The sequence below is a fragment of the Drosophila santomea genome, chromosome 2L (genome assembly GCF_016746245.2).
Source record: "Drosophila santomea strain STO CAGO 1482 chromosome 2L, Prin_Dsan_1.1, whole genome shotgun sequence".
NCBI classification, from domain to species: Eukaryota; Metazoa; Arthropoda; class Insecta; order Diptera; family Drosophilidae; genus Drosophila; species Drosophila santomea.
Window position 1 is genome coordinate 4,452,249 of NC_053016.2, and position 21,939 is coordinate 4,474,187.

A 21,939-nucleotide genomic window follows, 5' to 3' on the forward strand; every position below is an offset into this window, starting at 1 on the left:
AAAGGAGATAAATTCAGCTTTTTATAGGAGTTAAAATATGGCTGTCAGATTGTTACGAAGTCTCCAAAAATAGCCACTTATTATATTTAAAAGATACTTATCTAATCAAATTATTTATTCAAGCCACATTTCTACCAATTTTAAAATAGTTTAGGAGCGTGTATTAATATAAATGTTTGAAGGACAACAACTGAAATCGTTCTATTCATTGTAAGCAGGGTGAATGTAATATAAAACATATTGTATTCCTTCAAATACTGCACAAGTCAAGCTGAGGAAACCCCTCCGGTTGGCATTGCTTTCAAGGATCCGCCAGGTCAGCTCCACTTCCCCACTGTATGCCATTCACCTGACCTGTTTGCATTGGCCCCGCGCTCCTGGAGCAGCTGCATCCGCCAGCTTGCAGCAGTTGAAATCACGACGACGAAAAAAGATTAAACTGCGGCAACAACTTTGGCTTTATTTGCAAAAAAGTGCAGCAGCGAGGTGGGTGGTTGGCTGGCTGGCCAAAAAACAATTATTTGTTTAAACAGGGAAGGGGGAAAGTGGGTAGTGTATATTTATTCTAAGGCCAGAGGCACCCGGCCACGCCCACGCCAACGCCCATTCACAAGGACGAAAGGCATGGACGTGGATGTGGGCGAGAAGGAGGGAAGAACAGTGACAGGCGAAATAAATTGAGGGAGGTAAATGCCAGCAGACGCCACCTAGCGGACGATGTCAGCGAAACGGCAACATATGCGGGGGCCACCTGTTGTTGTAGTTATTCCTGCAATCGCTGCTCCCTTTGCACACTAGTTCCGTCCCTGTCTGCCACTGTCTTTCATTTCGTCCCGCAGTTTTATTTCATTTCACTTTTCTATTCGTTTGGTTGGTTCGCCCTTCGCCTTGATTTTCCCATTTTCCCAGTTTTTTCTAGCATTTTCCCCTATTTTCCCAGCAGTTTCATCTCTTTTATTTCTACATTTTGTAATTGAATACTTTAAGTGATTTCTGCTTTGACTTTTCGCTGGTTATTGACAAAAAACCAAACTAGTCTTAGCAAGGGCGCATCAACTCATTTTAGCATTGAAAAACGTCACTTAGGCGAATTGAAAAGATTTATTTGCAAATTAAAGGCAAAGGTTTCTTAGCCAATTCAGGGAGATCATTTCAGCCCAGTGAGTTGTAAATAGATGAGTAATTGGTGACATAGGTTCGATTTGTTTGTGTGCTGTCAGCGTAAGCTGAAAAGAATTCCTATTAACGGGGCCAAAGTTAATAAAACAAATTCCCAATAAATAAGAAAAGTCCTTGAATAATTTAATTTGTAAATGGCTCAGTGGGTAGATATCATCTATTAATTTATAAAATAAAATAATGCAAATAATCATATCAGTTTTCTTTTATGGGTAGTAAAATATAGTATACCCTTATTTATGAGAAAACTTTACTATGATATCCCTACGTAGTGAGCATTTCACACATAAATAACGAATTTGAAAACAAAAAAATTCTTAACTGACCCCGACGTGATTTGAACACGCAACCTTCCGATCTGGAGTCGGACGCGCTACCGTTGCGCCACGGAGTCTACGTGAAAAATGCTACCCGAAACAGGAATATAATGCTCTATTGCTGATACTCGCGTGCCTAAAAATAATACCCTACTAAATAAAGTGTACTGACTTTTCCCTCGTTGTTGTTGTTGTCGTCGACGTCATTGGGTCCGTTCACTTTTACCGCCCCCCCAATTGCCACCCGCCTGCAAATTAGTTTGCCTCGTTAAATTAGTTGCTTTCGGCATTGTGTTTGCCTTCAGCCAATATAATACCATTGTGGGAGAATATATATAGAATGCATATGATGCTCTATTATATGTTTAATTTGCTAAAGAAATACTATATATGTTTTTCTTCTTCACTTCATTATATTGATAAACATAAAATCATAAATATATACGCGATTAACTTAGATTAGATAAGCCATGAAGCCGACTGCGCTGCCAGTGTTAGTGCAGCAGAATTATTAGCTTAGCCAACTTTTAGCACAATAAAAACGGGTTTTGCCAAATGAAAAACTGCAGTTAGATCACTGGTAACTTGTTTTCAGCAGCAATAAAGCAATAGCTAGCCGAAATCAATTGGCGAAATGACTTGGTCAAAGTACAGTAAAATCACAATAATATATGTTTTTCTTTACACATATTCTTAAAAGGTCACTTTTACCACAAAGTTCATAGGGAAACAAATAGCTGATATTAATTTAACTGCTGGAATACACTAGCAACAGATTAATTAAAACACAATATCTTCTAATGAAATTAATTCATATTTCTAATTATAGAACAAACACACTAATACACTGTTATTTCGGCTATAGTTTCATTACTTAGGCTTTGGGTAAGTTTGTTCAAGTTTCTTGCATTTGACCAATCACCATGAGTAAGCATGCTAAGAAAGCATTTACATATATCCAGTGTTCAAGCATATACAAAATTATTCAATATCATCTCTTTAAAGATTCCACACTTTCGTGCACTTCGAGCTCTTCAATATTTAATTTACTCGCCAACTACCGAAAAACATAAACATGAAAAGCTGATTGAGATCTCCAGTACGCCGAGTATATGAAATACCAGAAACCACCTGAACTCATGGGAACTGGGCTCCTATTTATAGGTTCTTGATTAGTTCGCCCCGAACTTTCCGCTGCGCACTTGAATATATTCGCTATTATGGTATTCAAGCGCAAATCCCCTGGGGAGCCACACGAGTCCGCCGTACTAGACCCCTCCTAACCCCCCCCCCCAGACCCATCCAGACCCACCCAGACCCGAAACATACTCCTAAAGAGCCCTCCTGACCCCCGACCTCTGCCCTCACGCACACACAGAAAACCATTCATGCTCATGGAGCACACTAATAAATACTCAACAGTTGCACATTTGAAATTTTCTGTGGAAAATGAGCGGCAAAAAGAGACTGGCGAAAAGTGAAACTACGAGTAAATAAAAAGTTAGATATTCGTTTGGCCTTCAGTAGTTGTCAGTTTTTGAATACCCTGGTATTCAAAAATATAATACTCTAATAATAGTAAAAAATTAATATTTTTTTGGCAAACGCAATACATTTTGGTAGAAAAGCTAATGACTTTGTTGGCCTCAAAACTTGTTCAATAAACTATTAATTTTATATTATTTGAAGGATATTACCCTCTTTGATTCCATATTTGGTACCCAGTCTTTTAGGTTTTTTCTCAATTCGGGCGCGTGCTTTTCCTTTTCGTCCTTTCAAAACGCTGTTTGTAATTGTGTGGTGCATTGTGTGCGTGTGTGAGTGAGCCATTCGTGTGCCCCTCCGCAATCCTGATTGTTTGTATGTGAGAAGCGCATGGAATTGCCAGCCAGGCGCTCAGATAACGGCGTAGGCGTCCTGGCAGCTCCACGTCGAGCAGGCCATCCTGGCGCAATGTGCAAATGTGGCGAGTAAAACGAGGAACAGGAGTGGGGGTGGGGATGGCTGAGAGAGCACTCATTAATAAGTGAGCAGCAGCACAAAGAGAGACGCAAAACAGGACGAACAAGGAGCAGGAGTCATGGAAGAACACAAAAACACACGCACACAATCACAACAGCTCGCATAAAATCTGAGAGTTAATGGCAGCCCGAGTTTTTTGCTTAGTTAAGTAGTCACTACTGGGAGTTCCTGCATAAGCTCTACCTAATTCGTTTAAGGACAACGCAAGTAGATTTTTTTCTGCCACCCAAAAATCTGAAAACCAAGTCGCACGAATCCTGTCTAGCACATCCTGGCTACCAAAGCGTGGCAAACAAAAAAATGGAGAAATGGGAATGGGCAACGAAGCAGGAAACATTTGTCCCAAGTCCTTCTTACCAAAAAGACAAATGAAGTTACAATTTAGACAGCTTTTGGTTAGTTATCCCATATGCAAATGAATGATTTTTTATGGCACTGAAATGTCCTTGGCATATTCGATTGCACAGAAAATGCATTAAACTCGAACATAATTAAACAATCGAACATATCGAACATAAAATAATTAACACAACGAATCTAAATGCAAAACTTTTAGTAGGTGTGTGAATAAAACTGCATTAATGGCTCCGATGGCAATTTATGGGCGGGGAAGGTTGTCAAAACTAGAGATAAGATATGGAGCTATGAATATCAATAAATATCCGCATGGAAATAAAAGCAGTATCGATGGGACAAGGTGTGTTTTATCGATGGTGAAATGTGTACCCACTCGTATCTAAATAAATCATCGCTTTCTAGCGAATTTGTCTTTGATAATCCAAATCAATTTAGCAGCCAAGTCAAGCACTCATAACTTTGCCCCATCGGCAAGCTGAGAACTTTAGTTCAGCTTGGTTAAGTGGCAGGAATATTTCCCAAGGTGCTTTTCCACTTTTCCAATTTCATCCTTCGCCTTCACTTGTTTACACCGCACATCCTCTGCATGTGTGGATGTGTCAACAGTTCTTTTTTAATTAACTTTACAGCATCGACGGCAGTTGCACAAACTTATTTAATTAAATTTCGCCATTGAAGCAGCTAATTAGATTTTTAAAATGCCACCATTGTGCTTGTTCTTCTCATTGCTGTTGTGGTTGTTGTTGTCGATTCTGTTCCTGCCGCCGATGTAAATGATGATGTTGTTATTTTGTTGGTGACTCGTTGCTGCCTGTTTTTACCGCCCCGTGCTTAACATAATTTTTGGCGAGCTGTCCATAAAATAGTTACAATTATGTTTGCTCAGTTGGCTGCGGGCCGTGTTCGGTTCGGGTTACCATTCAGTTTTTTTTCTTTCGCATTTTTGGTGTTTCATCGAGGCCCAAGGACTCACCAGAGCCTAGCCAGCATAAATTTGCATAATTTTTGGGGCTCATTTCGGTGCGACGGCTGCCGAAAATCGATACGAGAAATTTACAAGCGAATGGCAACAAATTAATATGATTAATTGGCACGTTGCCGGTGCGTGGCAACCACCAAAAAGGGGAAAATGAAATTAGGGTCTGCAACTAGGCGGCGAAATACTGTGCAACCCATTTTAATACCCTTCATTTCCATAAGTTGAATATGTGTTCCGTAAAATGTATTTTTATATTACCAAATCCAATAAGTAAAAGTCTTTTATTCTATTAAACAAATTTTCTGAAAGCATTCTTGCAGATGTAAAGTGTGTTAATTATTTGGGACTTCGAAGCAGCTAATATACCTTACAAAATCCCCTCTGGCATTGTGGCCACTGGCATTGGGAGTTAGCCTGGCACTTGGGTCGTTCCTAGCACCCGACGCTCGCAGCACACAAAATCAGAACGAAAAGCTCGCTGACAGCAGGGTTTTCCATTGGAGGTGTAGGTGGAGGTCAAAGGGCAGTGGGCGGGAAGTGGGGCGGCGTTTGAGGTTACGCGCGAACGCAAACTGGACAGAGGTGGGGCTACTGATTGACAGCACGTGTAAAAATTGATGTCGGAGGTCAGTTGGGGCAGGGGTCACCCGGGTGTAGAGCCAATTTGATAAAAAGTGTGTGCACCGAAAAGGGATTTCATTGGGTTAGCTTAACTGGGTGTTAAATTGACCAACAACTGCGGGAATAGAAAAATATCGAATATCGCAAATATCTCACACCCATTTTAGAACAGGTGTAAAAGCAATCAAGAATACTCAAAAATAGCCTAATTGTTTAATTGAGTGATTTGACCATGAATAAACTCGTGTGCATAATTACAAAGTATATTTTTGATGAAATGTGATTGGAATGAAAATTCATCCCATTATTAAAAGAGTGTTACGTAAACAATCATAAACGCATTAACAACTTGAATTTAAAAAGTTGGAGAATAAGAACTTGTGCTCACATAGATTTTTTAATTCTTTATTTCGCGAATAAAGATGATCTGCTATAGACATCTGTAAATTCTTGCGGAACTTTCGCTCCGTCTGCATAAATTGTTTATTTTCGAAATAATTTTAAAATGAATTTTAAAATTTCCAGGTGTGTGCTCATAAAAAGGTTTATGCGAAGAATACGTACGACGCTTTTTCAGCTATCCCAGAATTTCTGCGAAAAACTCATTAAAAACAGTTTGCAAAGCCATTATTTAATTTGCTTCAGCGAATCCGAAACCAGTAAAGTTGTCTTACTTTTTGGGTTCTCTGAAATGGCAAGAAAACTTTGCAGGCGGATCCCAATCGGCCATTTATCCCGAAAAGTTTCCAAACGAGTATTTTTGCATAACATTCGGAATTAATTCAAACCGAGCTCTCGCCATAGTGAACTCAATAATTGCGCTTGTTAAATATTTAAGAGCCAAATGCACACAACGGCCCGAGAACAGACAGGAGCAGCAACAGGCAGGCGGATACAGACAGGACTTTATATAAGCAAGGACGAGCGTGGCCAGGATGTTGGCTGGTTGGCTGTTTGGCTGGTTGGCAGGCGCAACTATAAAATTCATTGAGAGCAAAGTTAAGCGCAAACTAAAGCAACAAGTTATGCAATGCCACCGGGGAGGCAAAATGCGAAAATGGGGGCCGTGATGTCGTGCCGTGTAAGCGTCACTTAAAATGAACCGAAGCCGTTGCTAAAACGTGCTCCGTGCGCACTTGAAACAAGAACAGATTTAAGTGCACGCCCTACCACACCCACATTTACGTACACGTTCACATTCAGCCAAGGCTGCTCCGATATTTTTGTCACTAAGCATTGGGACCTCCTGCTCCGATCCGCCTGCTGACAAACACTCGGGCGTATACGTAATCTGGCTTCGAGGGCGGGGCCAACGGGGCGTATACGTGCGCGTGCTTTAATGAATGTGCTACTGTGTGTGCGATAAGAAGCCGTTCTGGATCTCTGGGTCTGGGCCTGGATATGAGTTTGGGTCTGGGTCTGGGTCCCCGATAATGATGAGTATCATTAACTGCCTGCTGTTGGCATTAAGTTGCCTGGCCCCATTGTCCTTAAATTCTCTTTACATTGTACCCCACCACCGATCCCTTGTTGTGCACTTTAAGGCGATTTTCCACACCGCCCTCAACCTTGACGGGGGCTTTTTGCAATTCTCGCAATTTTCCCTTTATGCCAGCCATTTTGTGACATTTCCCGTTTTGGATAAACGCATTTCGCGCAGCCTTCGTAGGCCAAATAAAAAAAAAATGTTATACGCCACCTTTGACACTTTTGCAATCAAGGCAGCCAAACGACCAGAAAATGCACCTGTGGGTGTGGGTGTCATTGTGGCAGGCGAAAAATAAAAAGGACTCTCACAGAAGCTTTAGGTTGCATAAATGCATTATGCTGAGCCCAGACGTTTCCCCTTCATCTGCAGAAGAAGTTCTTCTTCAGTTGCAAAAGAAAACACATTTTGTACAAGTTTATAACATCATTTTGAGTCCAGATTGCTACTGACATAATTCTACACTTTCAAGATTATAATCTTTAGCACACTTCACACTATGAATGAGAATGGTTTTTCCATCTGGCATCCAAAATGTTGGGGATTATTATTGCGGACATATTTAAGTTAAACACAGCTGCAGAATAATTCCTTTGAAAATATGAACAAAATATTCAACGGAATTATAAATATTTGACATGCAAATAAATCGAAATATTATTATAAATTTAATACAATTTCATTTAGCAGCCCGGTAATTTATTTATTATTTTTTCTATACAGCTAGTTTAATTCATTTTTAATGTAAGCTCTCGGTAAATATTTTATATTTAGCCCTAACTATGCCATTTAGACTGTTTTTCGTTAAGCCAGAGGCAATTTGAGTACAACAATTGGAGAAATCAACCAGAAATGTGGTGGTGCAAATGGCGAGCAGTGGAAATAGACCAACTATCAAACCGCATCTGTTGGCGTTGGCTTAACGCAGTTCTATCGATTTGCCATGTCAGTTGTGCTGCAGTAACTCATACATAGAGCCTCACACACACACACACACACACACACTGGTTAGGGGGCTGGTTGGCGACCTGTGCCTGTACAGCTGTTATCTACCGCCACGCCTTTCCCTTCCGGAATTTTCAGCAGTTATTGATGAGCTGGCTAACGACGCAAGAGGAGAGCGAAACGTGGTCATCGCTGGGGACTTCAACGCCTGGGCAGAGGAGTGGGGCTCAGTCCACACGAACGCAAGAGGGCGTACCCTTCAGGAAGCCTTCGCGTCTATGGACGTAGCTCTTCTGAACACGGGAACGGAGCACACCTTCAGCCGAGCTGGAGCAGGATCGGTAGTAGACCTGACCTACTGCAGTGGCTCGCTTTTCCAGCGCGCACAATGGTCCATCAGCGATGCCTACACGGCAAGTGACCACAAGGCGATTATCTGCGACATCACCAGCGGAGGATCTTTCACAGCCCCACCAGCGAAGAGGCACTTCAACCCAAAGACGCTCCAGCGGGACGCGTTCCTGAGGGAATTTGGGAGCCCAGACATCGGTGAGAACGCAGCGGCAAGCGCAATCAGCCTGACTAGAGCAGTCGAGAGGGCATGCACAGCAAGCATGAGGGTGTCAAGGAGCCACCACCGCCACCGGGAACCAGTCTATTGGTGGACCGACGAGATCGCGGAGGCTCGCAGAACCTGCCTTCGGGCAAGACGGCGGCAGCAAAGGGAGCACGGCCACCCCAACAACGAGACTCTGAGGCAAGAATACGCCGACAATCGAAGGGCCTTAAAGAGACTCATCAAGCAGTCGAAGAGGAGATGCTTCTTGGAGCTATGCGACTCAGCCGAGCAGGACCCTTGGGGCTCAGCATATAAAATAGTGGTTAAAAAGCTAAGCCAGGCGAAACCTCTAAAAGCAGGCGACGCGGCCACGATGACAGCGATCGTGGAACACCTGTTTCCAATGGTGCCCTCGGACCCGCAACCTCCTCACGCGGCTCCAGGCAACTTGTCGCAGTTAGCGCTCCGACCGGAGGAAATACGCGAGGTCGCAAAGGAAATGCCTTCGGGGAAGGCGCCAGGGCCGGACGGTATCCCAGATATCGCCGTCAAGCTTGGAATGTACGAGCACCCGGAAGCATTCGCAGCCGTCTTCAACCAGTGTCTCACGGAAGGCTTCTTTCCAGAGCGTTGGAAGAGACAGAAGCTGGTACTGCTCCCCAAGCCCAACAAGCCGCCCGAGGACCCATCCTCATACAGACCGATATGCCTGATCGACCACATCGGCAAGGCTTTCGAACGCTGTATCAGCCTCAGACTGCACGAGGCCATCTCCGCTGCAGGGGACCTCTCAGAAATGCAGTTCGGCTTTAGGAAGGCGAGATCGACAGTGGACGCCATAGCAACGGTCAAGGAGATCGCCTCGAAGGCAATTGAAGGCACAAGATGGCACGGAGGCAGCAAGGAGTACTGCTTGGTGGTAACATTGGATATAAAAATGCGTTCAACACAGCGAGATGGGGCGTCACCATAAGAGCATTACAGCACCTAGGGGTACCGGACGCTCTGGTGGGCATAGTCAAGGCCTACTTCAGCGACAGAGTGCTACTGTACGACACAGACGGAGGCACACTTGAGCACAGGGTGACCTGCGGGGTCCCCCAAGGTTCGGTTCTCGGGCCGCTGCTGTGGAACGCTATGTACGATGGTGTGCTACGGCTGCCACTACCAGGCAGAACCAAAGTGATTGGCTTCGCTGACGATATTGCCGTGGTAATCGTGGCAAAAACCGTTAATGAAGCCGAGAGCCTCGCGAATGCAGCAATCGGCATCATAGTGGAGTGGCTCCAAGCGGTCGGCCTGGACATTGCTCACCACAAAACGGAGGCAGTGCTTATATCTAGCCGCAAGCAGGTAGAGACAGCCACCATCCGAGTCGGAGACACCACGGTCACGTCGGCGCGAGCGATTCGATACCTAGGGGTCTTGTTAGACACTAGGCTAACGTTCAAGGAGCATCTGGCGGAAGCGAACAGGAAGGCGTCGAGCGTCGCTAGGGCTCTAGCGCGAATAATGCTCAACTGCAGGGGCCCAAGACAGGGACGCAGAATTCTTCTACAGTCCGTCTGCAGGGCAACAGCCCTGTACGCAGCCCCAATATGGGCGGAAGCTGCGGAGAAGAGGTCCTACATAAGGGGCCTTGAATCGACGCACAGGCTGTGCGCCCTAAGGGTGTGCTCCGGCTTTCGGACAATCTCAGACGACGCAGCCCAAGTCATAGCGGGAACTCTGCCCATAGACTTGCTGGCCTTGGAGGCGAAGGAGATACACCACGAGGTGAAGAAGATTGTGGGACAGTGCAGCTCGGCCCAGAAGCGAGCCATAAAAGCCAACGCCAGAACCAACAGCTTGGAAAGGTGGCAAAGACGGTGGCAGCAGTCGACGAAAGGAAGATGGACCTTTAGGATCATCCCGGATGTGGTCGCATGGACGCGAAGACGGCATGGCGAGGTGAACTTTTGGCTCACCCAAATGCTTAGCGGGCATGGATGCTTCAGGAGCTACCTGGCTAGGTTTGGCCACGACGACGACAGCCACTGCTCAGAATGCGGCGTCGACGAGACGGCTGAGCACATCATCTTTAATTGCCAGCGATTCGACCGCGACAGGGAAGGCTTCATGGAGGACGTAACGGACCCTTCTACCCTAGGGGAGCGCATGATCTCGGATCAGACGTTCTGGGATCAGATCAGCAACTTCGCTGCAGTGGCGATGAAGAGGCTGCGGGCAGCGGAAAGAGAGAGAGCCGCCCGGAGTCAACAGGATCCTAGCTAGGGAAAAATGAGCGCATCCTGGCCCTGCGAAGCATAGCCTCGCGGTAGTACCGCAGGGACTCCAGGATTTATCGCACCTCACAACACCTTACAACACCCCCCCCCCCCTTCCCCCCCCCTACACACAACACTTGTACATATTAATTTCCACCCACAACAATAAACATGATATAAAAAAAAAAAAAACACACACACACAGATTCGCTGATTGCTTTGCCGCTTTTGGTATGTTTTTTCAGGCTGCCTCTATTTTTTTCCATCATTTCCTTTCATGCTGCCACTCATTGATGTATGTGAGCTATGTGTGTCCTGCGTTTGTGCCGAATATCAAGGCAAAATTTCTGGCTCTGCGAGCTGCAAACTGCACTTGCTTGGCAGAGTTTACACGGTTATCTGATAGCTTAATTTGATTTGCTGCTCACAGATACTCACTAGCACACAAAAGGACTTGCACTTGCACCCAAACAATGTCTTTTCCTTTCCCTGTATCACTTTTCCTTCGTGTGGTTTCCACCCTCGATTGGCGTTGCCTTTGATTTTCATTTTCATTTCTCCGTGCAAGCATTTTTGGTGCAATTTTTCATAGCATACTTTTGGGAGTACTGAGTACTCGGTTCTATGCAAGTTTTTACAATTGATAAATGACCTGCTTTCTGGCAAATCACTGGCAAATGAATGCATTTGAATACACACTTCATGTTGCCAGAGGCTTACTTAAAACTACTTACATGTTTATCAGCAAACTAGCTTAGCCATAGCCGTTAGCATTTTTCACTTAATTGTATATTGGCAAGGATTTGTTTACCTGGATAAATTATTTTAGATTTATAGTAAACTCCGTAAATTTCTGAAATGTATTCAATTCCAAATAATTCTTAATATCGAGTAACATTGAGTTGGTGCACAGCTTATTATTCATTTATTTCATGCCATTTTCACGGGACCATGCCAGTTCGCAGCTTTAAATTAACATTTTTTAATTAAAAACAGAGCAGAAGAGATTGGCAGGCAGACAGCAGAACAGGCAGCAGTGCGCTGCACGTGGCGTATGAGTGATGTGAGTTTGGGCCTCAGCTTGGATGTGGGCGTCCATCACCTGGAGCATTTGTTTCTCTGGAGGAGAATTATTTTCGGCTATTAAGCATGTGAAAGATATGGCAGATGCTTTTTAAGATCCCTTTAAATATATTTCTCCTTATTGCCGGGCATAAATTATTGAAATGGCATTTCCATTTGTTGTCTCCAGCTGTCCTCTGGCACGTGTCCATAGCCCATTTACATGCCCGTCCGTCCGCTGCATGCAGACACACTTCCGGTCATGGACTCATACCCGTTTCCATTTCAGGGCGATGGCTTTGGGTCCACAACCTTGGGCAACTGACCCACAATTGCAATCGCCGAGAAAAGATAATTGAGAGCTGGCGGAGGGTGATTAACTACATCTCCGAAATCTTCGAGAAAAAACATGTAAATGAAGGACGCTGCAGTTCAGGAGCGGAGCTTACAGCCATTGAAAATGAATATGGAAAATAACTCAGAGCCGCAATTACAAGGACGAAGTTTAATGCTGCCTTTTGTTCCCTTTTACAATGTTGCAAGACAATTTTGAGAACGCTCTGAACGTTTAAGATAATATTTTTCAAATTCCAGCACCTACATCGGATACTTTCTCATTGCTTTATTTCTTGCAATTTTCATGTTTGCCAAGCAGCCTTTTCTCTGCCTCCTTTGAAGCGCGTTTTACATGCATGTGGCCCCCGAAAACGAGCGGAAATATGTGTATAAAATTGTATGTACATAAAAAATAAACATTACTTATGCTCGACACGTTGCCGTTGCCCGTTGACGATGGGCTTTTGTCGCTGCAATCGAAGCGCTCGCCTGTTCGCCAGTTTCACCTGGTCGTGCGCATTTCCCTGCGTTTGTGTTATCGTTTACCTGTCTGCACAGGTGAGAGCCTGCGGGCGGGAAAGTCAGAGGCGATGGCGATAAAAGCATACACACACATACACACTGGTACACAGCACATCCACATTCAAATTGTTTGGGCTCTGGCATTGGCAATTTGCTATCACAGTGCTCTGTGGAAATCGCAAATTGAATACGTAATTGAACTTTCGCCTTTGGGAGATGGGGTCATCGGAAATTTGCCATAATTGCATTGAATGTCGATGACATTGAGCACAGGAAACAGTTGCAGCAGCCTTGCTATGGAAAAATCTCAATAAACTAGAACGTAACACGGAGGGCCAACTGTGATTTGTGACTAACAACTTATTTGTGGCAGTGTGGCGTAAAGGAATCCATTCTTATCGCCTCGCATCAGCCACAATCAATAAACATCGCGTATACGCAGCGTGGCCTGCGAACAAACACGGCACACAATTCATAAATGCCACGCCTGGCTGTCTCACCTGGCCAGGCTGCTGAGCAGTTTTTTAAAAAACGGATCAATATTTCCCAGCAGCAGCACAGCCCTTGGCTAAGACGTTGACGTGGCAGCTGTGTGTCCTTGCAAGGACAATTGTGTCGCCACGTCCCGCCTCCTTGTCCCACATTTCTGTCCTGCGAATGTGTGAATTTGATTTTTTCTTACTGCTTTCTTTTTTTTTTTTTCTTTTTGGGTGCCAAGGCCCGACAAAGGACTCGGCTTTGACCCGGTCCCAGTTTTGGGATTCCACTCTCAAGTGGCAATTAGTGGGCCATGCCACGTGCCGCAAAATAAGCCAAAAATACTGATGGATACACTTAAAATATATTTACTTGCTACTTAATGCTGATTGCTTTGATTTTAATTACAGAATTATAATCATTATGTTGAATGCCAAGAGAAAATGGCATTTTTACCCTTAGTATATACGAGTATCAAGGAGTATATACGTTTACCTTGAACGAAACCAATCCGAAGACCCAAACAAAACGAAATCATTTAACCAACACCAATGTAAATATCATCATCATCGGCTAGCAGCTAAAACAACGGAAAACTATGGTAAAATAGGCCAAATTGTTTACGAATTGCGAAAACTAATGACGTTTAAATTACAAAGTTCGATTTATGTCCCAAGGCTGCAAATGCCAACGAAATTCCAATTCGATGCGGAAAGAAGATGTCAAATGCGAGATAAAAATAAATATATTAAATTTAAAGGCACAAAGAAAGTGTAAAGACTATATAAATGTATTTTTAATTTTAAAAACTAAACACATTCAAAACAAATAAATATTTATATTTTTAATGCATATATTGCTTAAAATTAAGAATATATTTACCCCCAAATGAGCAGTGCAGTTTAGGTGGGTATCTAAAGCGGCAACCGCATCATTTCGCAAACCACAAATGTGGAAAACGTCTGGCAAAAAATTGGCTCAGCTTTGATTAATTAACTTAAAACAGCTATTGACATACGTGTGAGACAAAAACAAACACAGCCAGAGGCCAGCAGCACACGGACATTGGCATTGGCATAAATTTAATTGAATTGTGTGGCCGGTGGAATTGGAGGAGGTGCCAATGCAGTTGCACCGACTGTCCATTAATGAACTGGGCCACGACCGAGTAACCATCCACATGGTGGATGGTGGGGATTGGAGGAGGTGCTCAGCCAGATATACCTTTTTGTGTTTTGGACATCCGCGACTATATTGACATGCCTTAATTCATATTGAAAACGCTTTTGCTCCGGCGTGTGCAACTAGCAAACAATTAAAGAAAACGGCAAATATTTATCCGATCAATATGTGGTCGGGGAATGCTCATGGTCGGCAATAAAAAATCCATTAAATAAATATTTTCAAGTGATTTTTGTTCAAATGGGAATTAAAAATTCATTCACGTTGTTGGAAAATCTAATAGAATTTAATTATCAAATAAAATACAAGGATTCTCAAATCAACTTCATCATAAGTTATCATTATTATTTAATATTTTATAGTTTGCTTTGGCCATTTCCGAGCCCCTTCTACATTTTGAGTATGTATGAAAAGCATTTTGGATCGATTGTGCTTCGAGTCCATTAGGCGACTACTGACAGTTGCTGAGAGCCTATGGCGCGTAATTGTTTCGTTTCGCTTTGTTTGAATTTAGTTTTGGCTTTGTTTTGGTTTTTTGTGTGCAGCCGCCTAAAAATAACCAAAAATTCGGCACGAGCACGTTGTCTATATGAATACATGTGTACATGCCAAACAAACGGGCCAGATTGGTATACTATACAACATATTGGGAAGGCATTTAGCTGATGACTACACACATAAAAGTGAAATTGACCAAAGGCAGCAAAGCCAAGCCAAACGAGCCATCAAAATTGAATGTGAATCGAAATCTGGTGAGCTCCATTGTTGCTCCTTGGCTTTCTCAGGGGTCTCGTATGGGGACCAGGTCCTGACCTCCTGACTGGGATCCTCCCGGATTCCTCTCACTGGTTCTTCGGGCTCGGGGCGTTGATTGGCCAGCCCAAATGCAAAAGTCAATGGCAGACAAAGTTCCGGCCACCTTGGGGCGTTCTGCCCTTTGCCAATCATTCGCAGGGTCAGAACAAACAAAATAAAAAAGCGAAAAAAAATTAAATGAAATCCCACTGAAACCGAACTCGAAGCCCATTAACTGCGCTCGAGTGGATAACCTTTTTCTTATTTTTTGTTTTTTTTTTTTGGGCCCCGACTTCGAGTGGAATTTTTAATTGCGTGAAGGAAAAATGTTCGGCGATGGAGGCTCGAAACTCATTTCAAAGAAATCACTTCCTTCGAGAAATGTTCGTGGCCCGAAAAATATTACTGGCGCGCATCCTTCGCGTCCTTGACCACCCACTTGTTAGCCTTGCGCCTTCATGGCCGGAAAAACAAAGCCAGGTCGACTAGCACTGTTCACAAATTCGGGGGTGAAAAAGATCAAGGTGATAATTATAATCATTATTGGGTCATAAGACAAGTCCGCGAGTCACCATAATATATAAAATATAATATTAATCTCAACATCTAATCTAATCTGACTGCTAAGCTAATTACTTCAAGAGTACCAATGTTTTCAGTGTAGTGCGGCGTGGAAGGGCAAGGGCTCAGTGAGCCGTGCCACCAAGTGCTGCTTTGCATTTAATTACGCTTAAAAATTAATTAATTTCTTTTTTGTGCGGAGTGACTCGGGTCTCGAGTCCTGAGTCCTGAGACATAATCAAGCTGCCGCTGCCAAAGAGGACTTTAGTGGCGGCGTCGCCACCGACGCCTTAATGTATGCTACATTGCGGCCACTTTTATCTGCTTGGCATTATCCTTGTACTTGATGCTGGGTGGTTGGGCGCTTGGCTGGTTGGCTGATAGGGCGGTGCGCACTTGTGTGTCTTAAATAATTCAACAAGCGCAGTTTCGCGGTTTCCAACGGCAGCAGCAAAAACAACAAAGATCCAGGGCAAGTCAAGCATTGTTAAATGCCAAGGATAAATTCGCAGGTCTGGGTTAATCCGAACTGTTTGGTCACACTCACACACAGCAGCCACAAGTCCATTACCCAGCGACTTACAACGTTTTGATATCCCAGATTATAATTCCCTAAAACAATTGCTGAGGGTAGGGAAACTCATTTATGTATTTTAAGAGATAGATGCGGCTTAATTAATTAAGCTAAAGTGTTACTTCAAAAGAAAATTAGAAGCAACTGAGTGTAATTGAAGACTTTAACCAATTTCAATGTCTTCAGAAAATATTTACCCATTTACTTGCCCGAGTATAATACACTTTCCTCGAATGCAACTCACCTGCAAATAAAAGAAAAGCCATTGTGAATTCTTGTCTCAAACAACGAGTTACAAATATCAAAAGAAATTTTCCCCCGACTGACATACTGATTTCTTCACTTTTGCAAGCCCATTACAAGGTATTTCTAAGTTTCAAAAACACACAGTAATTTATGGCTGAAAAGTGCATTTCTTTTTCCCTTACACATCTCGCAAATTGTTTATAATTGCGTTGCCCACAGTCGATGCCCCTGAATATTTTTTTGGACACAAAGCAGAGATCTATTTTCGAGAGTATTTCGTTGCTCGAAGTGAAACAAAGGCTAAGCGGTTTATAGACTGCAATTGCAAAAGCAAATTTTAATAACTCAGTGTGCTGCTGTCAGGAACAATAGCACCAACCACAACAAGACGAGCAAACAAACAAGCAAGCTGGAAAACTGGAAAAACGCATTTTCAAGGTCGTTTGCAGTGGTTTCTGCAGTTGTTGCAGCCTGTAGCTAGCTATAAAAAATGCACACGAAGAATAAAATTCTATTCAAATTTAACAAAATGTGTAAGGAATTCTAGTGTTATTTATATAGGTACTTTTATATACAACGCTTCAATAACCCAACATAAAAATATATCACAAATTATGGTTCTAGATTTTGCTTTGTGTACACAAGGCCGTAAGTTTGAACTAGAAAAAGCTACATTTTAGTGACGGAATCGGATTTAGTTGTTCTCCAGCTGCAATTTTGTTTACTGCACTTCATTCACTATGTGTGCGTGCATTGTGTTTGAAATTTTCGTTGTTTTTCGTTGGTTTATTTTTGGGCCATGAAATATTCAGTGAAGCGTAACGCAATTGAATATTACATATTTGCAATGCAATTATATATATAAGACGGCTAACAAAGTGTAAAGTCCTGCAAATTATTGATACAATGTGTTTGTTTCGTTTTGAACTGGGTAAACAGTGCGTATACTTATTATGAATGAAATCGGTCTTTATAAAAAAAATATATATTTAATTTGATTGAGAAATATATATGATTGGAGAGCTAGCTATGACGTAAGAATAGCACACAGATTTATTTTTTTGGAAAATGTAATTTTGTAGAGAAATTTGTTCCTCGAGTTTGTCTTAACAAAATGATTTTCTTTCAGGTGAAAGCTGAAAGCAAACTTTTCCACACGAAACATCCGCCTGACCTTCGGCTTACACATGCCTACGCCTAAGTCATATCTGTTTTCTCAACTATAAAAATACAAACGTGAAAAGCTAGAATTACAAATACACATAGATATGTATGCAGCCGTAAAAAAATGCGTGTGTTTGGATGAATGACTTTGGCTAAAAGCATTCGCATATATACGTATACCGCGCATATACATTTTTCGCCCTTTTTCGATTCTTGCTGCCTGCAAACGTAAATAAATGCCGAATAAAACACATGGCCGTTGGCCTTTTAACGCAGACATTTCACTGGGAGACTGGGACAGGAAGCAATTTGTATGCGAGTGTGTGCCCAGGTGGAAAGGTGAGGTGGCGAACAGGTGAGCTGGTGAGCTGGTGCGCTGGTGAACTGGTGAGCACCTGGGGTCAGCGGGCAGGCGTCACAAAAATTAAAAGCGCCGAAAAAGTAGAGCAATAAATATAAAGCATTTCGCTTGTATCTCAATCACTTTGATATGGACTTTAATGTCATTGAAATTATAATGATGTGTGTTTTTATGTGCGACCATAAAAAACGAGTCAAACTCGATAACCATCTCTGTTTTGAAAGCCTCAGGACAGCCTAAAATAAAAAGGAAATATTTGAACGCTTCGTCGCCTCAAATTCCCTAAAAAAAAGAAAACAAATAGAGAATGCTTGGCCGAAAGTTGACCCTTATTTCTGGACACCTCAAGCGAAGCCCATTCCAACTCACAGCAAAATGCGTTCACCTGGCCAATTTGTTATTTATGCCACATATACGTGTTGATTCTTTATATATGCAAATACCTTAGCAAATGGCCGTGTACATGGTTCTATTGCTCTATCGATCGAAACAATTTTTGGCCTTTATGTATGCGAAAGCGGAAACCGGAATTCGTTGGCTCAGGTGTAGAGAATGATATGAAAAACAGCCGAAATTGGTCGAACTATTTTTCTAGGCTGCCAAATGTAATTTTAGTTGCCCCCCAGAATGTATTTCCATATGATTGATTAAATTTCATACGACCTAGACTGCCAGAAAGCAACCTTTACAGATTTGATCTCTATCAGTCATTATTTTTTACTTTTGAGATGAAAAGTCCTTAATAGTATAATTTAAAAGGGCTAACAAAACACTGTAATACCGTAGATTTCAAGCTAATAGAGCATGCCCGCACCGCTTTTCTCTTCGCTTAAGCCATTCACTCCTCGGCGGGAAATTCACCTGTCTTTATTTGAGCTCTGAGTGGGTCGGTTAATTAGCCAACCACTGGGGTTGAGATGAGTTCATTGAAGGGCATATTTCAGGCCCAGCTGAGGCCACTCGATTCAATTAATTTCAACTGGCGAACAATGGAGGTCGCTTGCTAATTGGCCAGCCAGCCAGAGGAAAGGTAATCAAAACCAACCAGCACACCAGCTAGAATCGCATCTACTTGGCTCGATGGTGGTTGACCCGAAAGCAGACCAAAGATATGTGAGTAACAGTACACCAGTACACAGCTGCATCAATTAGGTGGCCCACAAATTTGTGGATTCAAATGGATTTGGCCTGGGTCGCCGACTGGCACACCAACAATCACAATTTACGGAAGACAAAAGACGACAGACAGGCCAATAAACCAACATTTACATTGACCCGTCGAAGGGCATGGATCGAAGGGGCAGAGGACATGAGGCTCTGGAGACAGCGTCACTTAATCGAATTATGCAACTATATCAACAGATGACACAAGGAGAATCCAGCTGCAAATAACTGCATTAACATATTCGATAACTTCATCAACATATCCCCCGCATATCCTTGCCGCCTGTCTGAATGCATTTTAATTAAAATGCGCATACGGAATCGACAGCGAGGCAGGGTAGGGCAGGCCTGGCACTTTACGGCCAGACAGCTGGGAAAATCGAATCTTTTAGTCAAATTTCCTGCAAACCCAACAGCGGCAAGCACACACAAACAGGATCAGGATGCCGCAGTTCAGAATTTCCACTATCCTGGCAGTAATTATAATGATTCATGGCGTTTTGGCTGCCAACATCAATTATGAAATCTATGCCGTTGATGGTAAGGGGTATGAGCTATATCTATACCATTGAGAGGTTTACTTAAGCAGTTGAAATAATTTCAAAAGTAATTAATTATCGTATCTCTTCATAGGCCATCTCTATAAGTGTGTTCTTGATGGTGCCCATGGTGAGGTGATCGTCGAGAGTGGCAAATCTATACCAAATGAGTTTCAAATGCAACTATGCTTAAAATTGTGCGTTTATGTTTTGCAAAGTACGTCAAATGGAACATAATTAAACGATAACATTTATTCACTAAATGAAAATATTAAATGCAACAAAGTAGCTTTTAAATTTTTAGATACATTTTTGAAGAATCGATGGCCGCGAGTACTTGTGTCCTGTTAGTTATGCTCATCTGGATCCTTTTCGACGCGGGACAGTCGGCGGAATGGGAGGACATCCAGTACGACCCGAGTGAGTGCAGACAACCGCAGCTGACAGCTCCATTTTCAGCTTCAATTTTCATCCGCAGACCATTCCGGTAAGTGCACCATCAACCCGGGACTCGTCCTGAATCCGGGGGTGAGCATCAAGGATCCCACGCACGAGTGCCGCAAAATCTTGTGCGGACTTAACGGACGTGTCGTTTACCACAGGTGGGTTGGTTACTTTTCGATGGCTGGGAATGCACACTTAACATTCCTTTGGCAGCTGCGGAGTGAGCATCCTGTCGCCTCCTTGCCGCTACGGTGAATACATCAATCCAGATCTTCCCTATCCGGACTGCTGCAGCAGAGCCCTACTTTGCAACTAGGCAGGATCAGTCGTGTTTAATTGGATATATTTTATATCTCTAACGATATCTGTGCAGAATGTCGTTTGTGCCAGAAACTATTATTATTTATGGGTTTTTATGGAGCTTAGTTTGCCCAGCATTCGCGGATTTTTCACTCAACAAATTCACTACGTGGATTCAGGTAACTTGGCTGCAACCGCAAAGTTGAGTGCGACTGAAATTTCTAGTTCAAGAATGTGTTCAGTTCAAATTAGGACATAGTGCACATTTCGAAATTAAGAAAGCAGCTAACCATGTTATGAATAAATCAATTTTATCCACAAATTATGCTAATTTAACAGCTTTATTTGCTCCACTTTGGGTAACAATTTTATTACCAGCTAGCTAAACAAAGTTTAGAGCTTTTCTTTCTTACTCCTTGGCGAATACTCGTGCTGGCCCAGATTTATGGAACGCTGGCCAAGGATTCAGATCCGGATGCGGTCTTTCCATGGCCTTCCGTGGCCTTCAATTGCTCGATGGCTTCCCGGGGGATTGGAATTGGAATTGGATTGGGAATGGGACGGAAAGAGCCGGAAAAAAAAGGGGGCAGAGTGGAGAAATTGAAACCACAGCAACAACACTAATTGACATTTGAATGCGACTGTGGGGCAGATTAAGCCCCGGCTGCATTGCGGGTCAAATGTGACGACCTCGACAGTTGCTCCCAATTCACAGCCATCTCGGTTTAAGGCCAATTGCCCCCCCCCCCCTTACCACGAATCCTCGACCACCATCAAATGGCCAGCATTTTTACACAGCCGTGTAATTTTCCACAGCCTGCGAATGCAATCAAAGTCGCATCTCAATTATGTGATCGATTGCCGCTGAACAGTTGTTGTTCGCTGGCAACTGTTTAATTATTCAATTCGATTTACAAGCATCAAATCAACATTTAGTGACAGAGATGCGCAGTAACAGATTATATTTTTGGAATTAAATCTCTGAATAATTCAATCGATACAATAGGTAAATGGCACACATACTTCACAGGTTTCCAGTAATTATTGTATACATTTTTCTTTATGAATATTTATACTATACTATTTATTTTAGGACTGAGTATAGTAAATGAGTCGGTTTCTCATATCTAATACGCAAATCAGGGCGATAAGAGGTGCTTTAGCTAATCCGCCACACAGAAATTAATTCGATGGCCGTGTTAAGCGCATTTAACTGGAACTAATTTGCACAGGTGTGTATGTATTGACAGCGGAGTTAATTTCAACTTACACGCATACCATTTGCGAGTTTTACATTAAAATTAGAGCTGGCTAATCAAATGCCAGAAATGCCTTCGATTGTGTAGGAATTTCCACAAGTAATGTGCGGATGTGTGTGGCCATTAACCCAAATTCGAGTGCAAAATCCGACCGAAAAACACGCCACAAAAGTTCCGATTCTGCAAGGACTAAACTGGGCAAAGAAGTCGGGCTTTCTTTG

General features: G+C 42.9%; 2 protein-coding genes and 1 non-coding gene across 6 annotated transcripts in view; 1 reads left to right on the top strand and 2 right to left on the bottom strand.

Moving 5' to 3' along the window:
• Positions 1-21,939, bottom strand: part of LOC120450268 (streptococcal hemagglutinin) — a 40,526-nt gene that overhangs the window by 13,610 nt on the left and 4,977 nt on the right. The window lies entirely within an intron of this gene.
• Trnaw-cca lies at positions 1,502-1,573 on the bottom strand. Its single transcript has one exon. It is a non-coding gene; the product is annotated as a tRNA-Trp (tRNA).
• Positions 18,821-20,781, top strand: LOC120450304. 2 transcript variants are annotated; one of them, XM_039633248.2, is made up of 5 exons: positions 18,821-19,716; positions 19,810-19,932; positions 20,020-20,135; positions 20,194-20,317; positions 20,373-20,781. In XM_039633248.2, the coding sequence occupies exons 2-5, from the start codon at positions 19,901-19,903 to the stop codon at positions 20,473-20,475; spliced, it is 375 nt and encodes a 124-aa protein (XP_039489182.1). In that variant the 5' UTR covers positions 18,821-19,716; positions 19,810-19,900; the 3' UTR covers positions 20,476-20,781. The 2 variants fall into 2 exon arrangements, with proteins under 2 accessions (XP_039489182.1, XP_039489191.1); XM_039633257.1 differs by lacking the exons at positions 18,821-19,716; positions 19,810-19,932 and having other exon boundaries at positions 19,940-20,135.